The 11,787-nt window shown below is 36.2% G+C and overlaps 1 protein-coding gene across 1 annotated transcript in view; it reads left to right on the top strand.

The window, feature by feature from the left end:
• The first annotated feature begins 4,760 nt into the window (after nt 1-4,760).
• LOC129238226 (uncharacterized) overlaps nt 4,761-11,787 on the top strand; it is a 30,817-nt gene continuing 23,790 nt past the window's right edge. Inside the window, 2 exon segments of the mRNA XM_054873267.1 lie at nt 4,761-4,809; nt 11,233-11,387. Coding sequence (XP_054729242.1) covers nt 4,761-4,809; nt 11,233-11,387 — 204 coding nt within the window.

Below are 11,787 nucleotides of genomic sequence, written 5' to 3'. Positions count from 1 at the left end.
CCTGCGTAAGTCGCCTCGATTTCAACAAATATTTAGTTTTGCTCTGGTGTACAAAAAAGCCAATAGCGTTCGATATATTGCAAGTTTTTAGGAATGTTTCATTTAAATCGTTCGTATTTAAAAATATAAAATGTGATATAATTTTCTATTTCATTAAAGTTCATTAAATAAGTAAATTTCCTATCTGACGGCGGAGTCGCTACTCCTCACTTCATTATCAAAGCGCTTTGAAAAATACCAAGTTGCACTTTTTTTGGACCAGACATTTATTTTTAGTGTTTCGTATTTTGCCTGCAGGGCTTGCTATTAAGGTGTGCATATAACGCTCGGTATGACTTCGCTACTTGCATACGCATGAATAGGTGTGAGTGTGTATGTGTGCATGTCAACAGGACAGAAAAACGCATGGCTTGCATGACGAACGGCCGCATATAAAAAACACTCTGCACGATGCTCGTAAACTTTTTTGCACTCACGCTAAGCTCTACATATCTAACTTTTCCACGCGCTTCGCGTACGCCACTTGGCACATTTTTCGTCGCATCACGCTGACAGCTTGAATTATATTCGTTTCTTTCCACCCGAATGCATGCTGTTTTATTTTGGTATATTTTCCAGCTTGCGTATACAAAATTACTTGCTTAGAATTTTCGCATAGCTTTTAGTAGAATTTAGTTTTGTTCACTGTCGTTGCGGCCTGATTGCGTGCGTGAGTGCATTTAAGTGCACATACGTATGTATGTTTGCTTACATATGAGTATATGTATGTGCCCCAACAACTGGCTATAAATTAATTTATTGTATCCTTTTACCACCTCCCTGACTTTTGTACCTACTTTATGCTGTTTGTGCAAATTATTTAATGCAGACAAAAGCAACCGCATAAACCACCAAAGGATAATTAAAATGTCCACCAGGACAATAGCGCTCCGAATGAGATTGCAAGCCAATTTAAGTTAGCACATAAGTACCTTTATGTATCTATGTAAGTGTTTGTATTGGGTGGGCATGTATGTGTTAGTAAATGTGTATTGTATTTATAGCGCTGCTGCCTAAACTCGTATAATAGTAATTATTATTATTTTGCTGATTGGCTGACGGTGACTTTGCCTAATTATTTTGCAGCGATTTGGAGCAAGAAAACACATTTATTGCACATACAAATTTACACTGAAAAGCAAAAGTAGTGCAATAATATAAGGAAATTAATTTGTAGCATGAAATTGCTTTTGTTTACCAACTTTTTTTTAATCATATTCTACATCTATTTATTTTCTGCATCGGAATGCCAAAAAAAAAGAATAACTAACAAATATACAAATTAAAAAAAACTGTTAACAATTTGATTCAACCAGATTGTTTTAGTTTTACACCAAATATACTTACATATATATACGTATAAGAAATCTGCATCCGTTTTCTTTTTTCTGCTAGATAGATTTAGATGCGGCCTGGAAGGATTGTAGAAAGATACACTCCTGCTATAATAATTTACTGAAATCTGTCGAATCGAAATATCCATATATCTATTATATATACATCCTTTTTGGGTTTTTGGCCAAGCTCCATCTCCTATTTGTGGCGTCCACCTTAATGTTATTGCACACATTGCCTACAATTTTAAGCCGACTACGAAAGGAAGGTGTTTTTTTGAGGGGCTTTTTCATTGCAGAAATACATTCGGAGGTTTGCCATTGCCTGCCGAGGGACGACCGCTGTTAGGAAAAACTTTGTCTATCAGTTGGTGTTTCATGTGCGGATATTCTAACCTACGCACTTCCGCATTGCTGTCACCCACCAACCCATTCGTTTACGGCTGCTGCCAATCGGTGGATATAGGACATATTAATTTCAATGAAATGTATTTTTATGTATATATATATATATATATATATATTTAATTAGAAAACCGTCGATGATCATAGATGATTTATGTATAAGACTCATTTAATTTGGGTGTTACCACCGATTTATGATTAAAAGAATATTTAATAAAAATTTATTTAAAAAGAAATTGTTTGATAGCATTGCCATCTGAATTTTTTAAGGAAATATTTTCTAAAAAAAAATGGTTTGATAGCATTGCCATCTGCATTTCGTGGCAAAAACGGCAACTTATCACTATTTTCACTTGAGTATTAAAACTGGAGCTCACGATTTTGTTCACACATTTTTGACCTGAAGAAATCATGACTCCGTAAGGTTCGCTGAGGAATATTGATTTTCTCGACCCCACTTATCAAATCGCAAAAGAAAGTAATGAAGAGAAGAGCTTTCTAATATCTAGTGTTTTCCGATAAATGAGCAGGCACCGACATTTATAAGATGGAATTGGATCAGTGAAATTTAAAGAATGCAAAGCATAACGCACAACAGCTTTCGGAACACGTTCAAGCGTACTAATATGACAAGCATAGTATGGTCTCCAAATAAAGACGGTGTAGTCTAACTTCGAACGCATCAGATACGTATTTAACAACTTCAGAGTATATGGATCAACAAAGTCTGCACTAAAAAGTCGAATAAACGCAAATACGGAATATGACTTTGAAATGATGGAATTGAAACGCCTTTGAAAAGAAAATTTAGAGTGAAATGCGACACCAAGAACAATAATTTCACTTCGATTGAATAAACTAGAACCTCCAATGTGATAGGAAGTGGGTATAAGAGAAAAAGATTTAGAATAAGAAACATAAAAACACTTGTTCATATTTGAATCTAACTTATTTACACAAGCAGCGACGTTATCTAAATCAGATTCAAGATTTAAAGAGTTCACTGTACTTGCGATCTCCGAGTATATCTTTAAATCATCGGTATATAAGAGAAAATTTGCGTTATTCAAACAACTAGAAATGTCATTAACAAAAATTATAAAAAGCAGGGGACCCAGTATACTTCCCTGGGCTACACCAAAGTACGCAATAAAATAAACATCAACATTAACAACCCATTCCCGAAAGAAGATTTAATTTATTTTAAAAGAGTGGAATGAATATTCAAGGAATACTGTAAAATTTTAAACAGTGAATCTACCTTTCATAAAACCGTGTTGGTCGGTTGAAATATAAATATTAACTGCAAAATAAAAAATTTTATAGAAAAGATGAGTTTAATAATTTAATGTTCATCATACGCCTTGCCATTTCAGTCAAAATTGTACTACAAAATTTTTGGTCCATCCACAAACAAACAGGTATCGAAACCTGTTCATCGAGGTCAAAAAGATGCCAAAGCAGCCCGGGACATTTGCGACGTGTATGGCGAAGGTGTCATAGACGAGTCTACAACACGGAAATGGTTTGCAAAGTTCAAAAATGGCAATTTTTACGAAGATGGCATGCCCCGCAGCGGAAGGCATTCTGAATTTGATAAAAAACATCTCAATTGACTTTTGAAGAAGAACGGACGCCAAACCAGTCGTGAATTCGCGGAAAAAATTAAATACGATCATAAAACGATTCTCAATCACCTTCATTCAATAGGATTTACCGAAAAATTGGGAGCCTGGGTCTCTCACGAGCTCTACGAAAAGAACAAAAAAGTCGCCTTCAAATTGCTTTTCAGCATCTCTCCCGCCATCGAGTAACACGCGGTCATAAACAATGCTTTTTGTACCGACTCGTCACGGGAGATGAGAAATGGTGCCTACATGTCAATATGAAGCAAAGAAAGGAGTGGGTGGCTCCAAGAGACACGCCAAGGCCGTTAGTCAAGCCGAATCGTCATCCAAAGATGTTCATGACATGTATTTGGTGGGACTGGGAGGGCATTGTGCACTGGGAAGTGCCCGAAAAGAAAGCCACAACAAGGAGCTCAGCTACGCCGCGTAAATGAGGCTATTCGACTGAAAAGACCTGATCGACTTTCTCAAACCATACTCCTTTACGACAAAGCCAGACCCCATGTTGCATAAGTCGTCAAAACTATACTCCAAGAGCTCGAATGGGAGGTCCTTTAGCATCCACCGTATTCTCCGGACCTGGCTCCGACCGATTACTGCATTTCCGCTCCCTGTCAAAACATATGAAGGGCGTTACCTTCGATAACAAAGACTTTCACACCAAAATAGATGATTTTTGGTGGAACGGCATCAACAAATTGGTCGAGAGGGGGGAAAAGCTTATTCCCCAACATAATATTTAATTTGTTAACCTAAACTTTATGTATTTGATATTGAAATATAATATTATGCCCTTATACTAACCCGTACTAACACGTGTCTTGCGCTCAGGTATCAATCGTACTATAACGACGTTTATTTTAAGAAACATATCGAAATTTTTGCTTTTTCAAAGTTTTAATGGGTGATTTGGTTCAGCTGTTTTGTCACCATGCACCCAAACTAATAATAAAAATAATGATCCAAAACTTAAGCTAAAAATCGGCTAAGGTTATCGTTATCCTACGGGCATACATTTTTATATATACATATATTATTTTGCCTAAATGGCATACATGTAGAGGGTATGCATATCAAGTTCTGTAAACACATTTTTCCAAACGTACGAAATACTTTACCATCATATGGTTGGAGTTACCTAATATGCGCGGCACACCACTGAGGGTGTGTATTACCATCCACAAAACCATCCCAAGTTCTTCTTATTATGATAATATGAACATTTCAACAAACTGGAGAGCTTACCCCAGTCGGCTTCGCTCAACATCATTTTATTTAACGAGCTGACGAAAATTCAGTCATCAATTCCCTAATTATTACTTAGTTTATTCAGAGAACAGCAACAAACTTAAGAATGGGTGCTCAGCACGAGGAGTGTCAATATCCACTTGAAAGTAATACTCGTAAGTATACTTTAATATTCTTAACAATTTCGAGAACGATGCCATCAAACTGAACACCAACAATGGAATTTACACGAACAACAGACACAAACGAAGCACATTGAAAGTAATTAATTGCGCTGTTTTAACAGGATTAAATTAAATTTACTTTCAATAAGAGTACCGAAAAATGTTTACGTATATTTGGTTCTATTCATACTCTCTAGTGTAATGTACGCTTGTACTAGTATGCAAGTGTATGTGGTCTATAGACGTAAATGTCAAAGTATTAGTAGAAGATGGAGGAAGAGCAAATTTGTTAGAGCTGAAGGCATTGTGAGCAAGCACGGTGCTAGCGGCTGTATGTCCACTGATTTTAGAGCTCACCGTACATGGAATAGCTTTCTTTGCGAGCCTAGTGTTAGTGCAGTCTATGCTAGACAATATTACTAAATGTAGTAAATGTCACATTCACACCTCAGGGGTGCACCGCCGCCACCAACATCAGCAAAATGAATACCACATCCTTATTACAACTGTGTAGTACGTCACTGTCATGCCAGCCTGTACGCCTCAGTGCAGACGAAGAAAGAGAAGTTTGCGAAAAATCGCTGCTCTGGTCACCGCCTGATACCACACACTGTGTTTCCTGTTCCACTGCATCGATACACCCATCCACCCACACTGCGCCGTTGTGGCATTTGCTAACATTTTAATTTTTGTGCTCTACGTTACTTTTGCACTGCTGCGCACAAAAACCAGTCAAGCGCCAAGTAAACCAAGAGCCGACATTAAACGGCGGCGACACGGACACAAGCCGCATTCGTGCAACCACATAGCAGGGAGTTCCACCACTTTGCACGTTTACATGTATAAAAAAAAACAAAAAAACGCGAATGTCATATACCCACACCCACGTACGTTGCCAGATTCAACACTCTGTGAAATGTGGCGTGCGCACTCACTCAACGGCATCAGGTTTCGTTTGGTTTCGTTTGGTTTCTCTAGAGTTTAATTACTATGATTATGTCTGGGACATCGGATGCATCTATAGTATCTTTGTTGTTTTGCTTGAGTACTTACTGTTCGAATTGCGAGGCTAAGTTGGGCGCCGCTCTTGTTGACTGATGCTGCAAATGGCAAACGTCAGCACGCTTAACCCATCTCCGGCCAACTTGCGTATCCCTTTGAGTGTTGACGTAAATTTTTACAATTTTTCTCGCAGCTGCATTCACCTTAGCTCTTATCGCAATTAAAATCTTTTCTGTCGGTGCAGCTGAGTTGCAGGTTAGAGCTTTCCCAAAGGTTTCATATTTAATTAATTTCCGACAATTTTCGTTTGTAACAAAATGAAAGAAGTTTGTGGTCAACATGAGCATGCGTCTGATGCTTCAAAACCACTTAGTTGAGTTACTGAAAAATATATAAATATTATTTAAAATTAATTAGAAAACTAGAAAGAAGATATAGAGATTAAAACTTTTACTTATACATAGTTGGTGCATCAAATAGAAAAAACTAGGCATCATCAAAACTTTATGGAAATATTATCCACAAGGAATAAAATTTCCAATTCTTGTTACTTACATACATACAAAATACATACATATGCGTACATTTTACAAAATATTGTATACGAAGATGCGGCAATTTTTGTTTATTATTATTATTACGAGGTGTGGCAATTAAGTACCAATAACTCAAAAACTGACAAATCCAAGGGGCGCTCATCCTTTAGTAACAATTAAAATTTAAAGTAGAGAGCGAATTTGGTTAAAGTTTTCTGCTTATTTTTTCAAAGAAACTCTTTTTGTGACATCGTAAAATTTAATGGCTAACAATAAAATCAATGTGTTGTGATCCAACTTTTTGGGAAATCCGGCAACGGTAAAGATCAGATGAATTATGTTGACACTGCAGATCGGATTGGCATATTTGAGTATGACCCGGAAACTTTCAAAGAAAGTCAGTAGTGAGTGGAAGAGGGTGAAGAGCCGCCTAGAATATCCAAGTGGCGACTGAAGGGAATGTTGATCTTCTTCTCCTTTCGAAGTTAGCAAAAGCATTCGTCGCGAATAGAAAGTTACTGGATAGTTTAAAATTTGGCCCCCGGAGCGTTCCTGACTCGCAGAGAGTAGCTTAAGATTGCGTCACAAAAACGTACAACATCAGTCGTCGTTCATTGTATATATTATATTTAGAAGAGTTTTTGGCGAAAAGGGACATTTTAAGGTCGCTATATTTTGCTGTATATTCCCTATACTCGTATCGCCCGCTTCGTATTTTTCTTTTCACCAAAATTAACTCTTTACAGCCGCATACAAGTTGTTAAGGAAACAGCAATCCAAATGTATATCAAGGCATAGGAGGAAAAGTTCGAAGATCAGTAAGAAAATGTTGATGGGAATTGTATTTGCGCGAGTTTTTTTCCCCCAAGAATTTTATTGCCACTCCGAAACAGACCTCTCAAAGAACCTAGACCCAGGTGCCACCTCTAGTGGTGATAATTTTAGAAAAATATTTCTTTATCTTGAATATTTAGCCAAATCCTATTATAAACACCTGTGTCCCCAATAACAGCAGCGCAACCTATTGCGAAGTTTTAACTATTTATTTATTTTTCATAAACCCTTTTTATAAATTATTTATTCTTTTCATAAAGACAACAACAAAAAACATATAACTTAAAGTTTCAAGTTTCTTACAAAGCTTTTAAAATTCAAAAAATTTCGATCAAAATTCTAAGGTTGGAAAAGAAAATCCAGCCCGTACACTCTGTTTACTAGGAAGGATATTTCACAGTAAATAAACCTTTTATACTTAAATAAAAGTCACTTTTTTAGCGGGTTCAAATAACTTTAAAAGGTTTTTATAAATTTTAATTACAGTCCTTACAAAAATTTTGAGTATAGAGTCTAAGAGTCCTTTGAGTTTTGATGTAATAAAGTGCTATTTTGGAGTGACTGCAAAATCGCGTTTTTTATTGGATTTTTCTTTTTTTCATAGAAAAAAATTTCGAGCATCCACTATATGGAAGAAAATTAATTTGTTAATTTTGTTTACTTATTTTCATTGTTTTTAACTTATTTTAGTTAAATAGATGTACTTATTTGTACTTATCTACTCATTGTATGTATATAAATGGCATGTCTACCGTAAGGTCAACTGCAGAAAAATTATTTTTTCGAAAAATTTGCAAATTGTAAATTCACATAGAAAGTAATATCATAAAAAAGATGTGTACAAAAATTCAGTGAGATCGGTCAATAACTTTTCGAGTTATCGTGTACGCCAATTCAAAAAATACAGTTTTGAGAAAAATGCGTCTAAAGTCGGCAACGTAACTATACCCCTCCCAGCGCTCGAGCGCAAAGAACAGAGTCGGCATGGTTCACGATCTATAATATAAGAAATACTTAAATTTACGTTCTAAAATTTGTTTGACATATTCTTAAAGGAGTATATTAACATTTTATGAAAAAAAAATTTTTTTTCGAAATTTTACAGGTATCTATCCACATAAGTATTTTCCTAGGCAAAGAATTTAATTTAAGGCATTTTGAGATATACTGATATAAGGTTTTTTAGCTGCATATGAACTATCGATAACGATAACTATGGCTTGACAGCTGAGAATGGCATTTCTCTTCAGTGAGATTTGGCAAGTCATCCTGAGTTGTTTAACGCTAGAATAACGCTTCCAAATTTACTTTGAAAAAAAAAAGAAATCTGATCGCGAAGTTCATGGAGCACTTCGTCCAGTTTACGAGCGGTTTACACGCTAGCGGTATCACCATACATCAACTCGTAAACTCCTAAAACGATAGGGTTTATTTCACCGAGAATTTGAGTCATCGATTGGCCGCCAAGAGGCAGCACCCGCCACAGGTAATGGTTTGGCCCAATGTAAACGTAGATTGGCGCTCTCCAATCATTTTCATCGAGGTAAATGCGAAATATTTTCGGGAAAGTATTCTGAAGGTTGCCTGCATGCACGTTTCAACAGGACTCGGCACCGTCTCACAAAGCTCGAGTAAATCAAGAATGGCTAAAAAACAACGATCTAAACTCAATAACGTCCAAATTCACCAGACGCGAATCGGATGGATTGTTCTCTGTGGGCAATTTTGGAGAGCAAGATCCGACAAATATTCACAATACGCCGAGTCTTGGAAAATATCCATGAAAGGAGAATCGACACACACCATCTTTTCGTCGACTTAAAAGCTGCATTCGACAGTACGAAAAGGAGTTACGTGTATACCGCGATGTCTGAATTTTGTATCCCCACAAAACTAATACGACTTTGCAAGATGACGTTTCTCAATACCAGCAGGGCCATCAGAACTGGGGAGGACCTCTGCGAGCCGTTTGATACTAAACGAGGTTTCAGACAACTCGCTGTCGTGTGACTTCTTTAACCTGATGTTAGAGAGGATCGTACGATTCGCAGAACATAATCGCTCAGGCATAATATTTTATAAGAGCGTACAATTTTTGGCGTATGCCGATAATATTGACATTATCAGCCTTAACAACCGCGCTGTTCGTTCTGCCTTTTCCGAACTTGATAAAGAAGCAAAGCGAATGGATCTGGTGGTGAACGAGGACAAAACGAAGTACCTCCTGTCATCAAACAAATATTTGGCGCACTTGCGCATCACAATGGATATAAACGGTCCGGCTCTGAAAGTATTCCACGCGGTACCAGCTGGTGGTAGCAGAGATAAAGGAAGGCCTGTGGAAGGCCTGCGTTGGAAAGATCAGGTGGAGAAAGATTTGGCTTCCCCTGGTGTTTCTAACTGGCACCGGTTAGCAAGAGAAAGAAACGACTGGCGTAAGCGGTTATCGTGCCAATTAGAAAGAAGATAAATTTATTGCTCTCACGGTGAAGACCACAGAACTTCGAAAATATGACACTAACACGTTTATTTCAACATTCCAGGCCCATGAAACTCGAACAATTTAGAGATTTGATTGATTTATTACTAAATATCCCTCCAATCACCCAGCAGTTATAATGTCCATTTCTAAATATTTTTATTTGCCTGAAATGTTAATGTTTTCTTCTTTAGTTATAAATTCTCTTAACTCATACTAAACGATCTCTATATAGTTATAATAAATATAAATTAATTTTTACTTAAACCGAAGGTCCTGGCAGCCAGTGCTTTAGTATTTAAGTGGAATAATTATTTATAATTGTTTTTCTTTTAAATAAATAAATAAATAAATAATCCCTCCAATCATCACAACTATTTTCAAAAACAAATTTTTCAAACTAAAAAATTTAAAATAAATTAATAGTAAAAGTATAAATAATTTTAGTTGAATAGTAAATGGAAATGAGTAAAAGGAAATAAGAAAAATACATGGACCTGTACAACTCGAAGACGGTATTTACCGCATTGGGCACAACGACGAGTGTCTGATGGGTGCAAATGTAATCAGGTACGTCAAGGAGTAAAAGATTTGATGGTACAGTCACATTTTACGAATAGAACTCTAAAAAAATCTTCGAAACAAATCCATAAGGCGACAGAAGAAGAAAAAACGACGAAGAGATGGCATCGAAGGCGACTTTGGAGCTATGGGCATATCTGATATCAAACTAAAAGCTGATGACCGAGTGGCGAGTTGTAACGATGGAAGTGGCTCACCCCGAACTGTGATGCTGTGAAAGTGATGATGATGAATGTTGAAATAAAGGATTTTATTTTCTTTTTTTTTTGTTCAAGTATTTAGAGAATATCACATAAAAAACTGGTTTGTTTCAATTGAGATCCCATAATTAATATTTTGTAAATGCAAGATTTCTACTTTTTGCTGACTTTGAATGTGGTGTAAGTCCATACTCCAAAATTTTCTCAAAATTGTGATTCAAAAGTATGAAATTTTAATAAAAATCTATTAAAATTTTTCTAAATTTGCTCAAAGCTTAGAAATTGGATTTCGGTGATGCTTGTTGTAATATATGTTGTATATATGTAGTCAAAGTTTGCAATATGTATATCGCTCTGCTAATATTTTAAATACTTCTGTAGGTACTCAGACTACGTAAATTTGCGCTTCCATACAAAAGGCATGCACACAAGTGCAAGCCCTTGTAAATAAGAATATTTGGAAAGTCGTTTAATACATACAAATACATGAATATAATATTTAGGTATGTAAGTGGTAAATACGTTTGTATAGGTAAAAATATTTGTAGATATTGGCAGTGTGGTGCAGTATATTACCACAAGTGATATATCTAAGTTTCATACACATGCATATCTAACGATTTTGTTTCATTTTAGTTTATATTTTCTCTTACAATGGCATACAAACAAACACATACAAGCACACTCGTATATAAATGCACTTTCGATCAAATATTGTAATTTTTTATAGCTTTCATTTTTTCACCTTCTCTCTTTCTTTCACTTTATTCTCGTCCGGTAGATTTCAATATGCAAGCAGAGGCTGCTATACCCGAGGATATTTTGGACCAACAACATATAGAAGATGTCGATGCTTTTGACGCAGAAGATAGTATGCAATATGTTGGTGAAAGTGATGTAGATGGTTATGCGGCTATTGAACCCGAAGCTGATATTGTAAGTAGAGTAAGGTCATAACCACACACAAAGACATACAACTTCTAGTGGATATAAGATTGCTTTAAAAACAAGCTGAAGCTCTGCCCAATATACCTTCAAAGGGAATAAATAAAAGATTGCTCGCATTTGTGCGGCTTGTGCGATACAGACTTTTTTGTAATAGAATTAGTGTGAAAGTTTCATGTACCCGTAAAAGATGAACAAACATAACCGCAAGAAGGCGTTGTTTAGTTAAAAGCCGACACACGAACGCTGTAATGAAACATTGGTTTTGAAGGAAAGTGCACATTTTGAATATGGAATTAGGACTAAGTCGACATATTACTCGTTTTCGTGCTTTTGGGTTAGTTTGAACAAGATTTTTGCCCCAAACTCACGCTTACAGTGAATAATGCAG

The sequence above is a fragment of the Anastrepha obliqua genome, chromosome 2, assembly GCF_027943255.1.
Source record: "Anastrepha obliqua isolate idAnaObli1 chromosome 2, idAnaObli1_1.0, whole genome shotgun sequence".
Lineage (NCBI taxonomy): Eukaryota > Metazoa > Arthropoda > Insecta > Diptera > Tephritidae > Anastrepha > Anastrepha obliqua.
The sequence above is the reverse complement of the archived record's forward strand: the minus strand, read 5'-3'. Positions and strand labels throughout refer to the sequence as shown.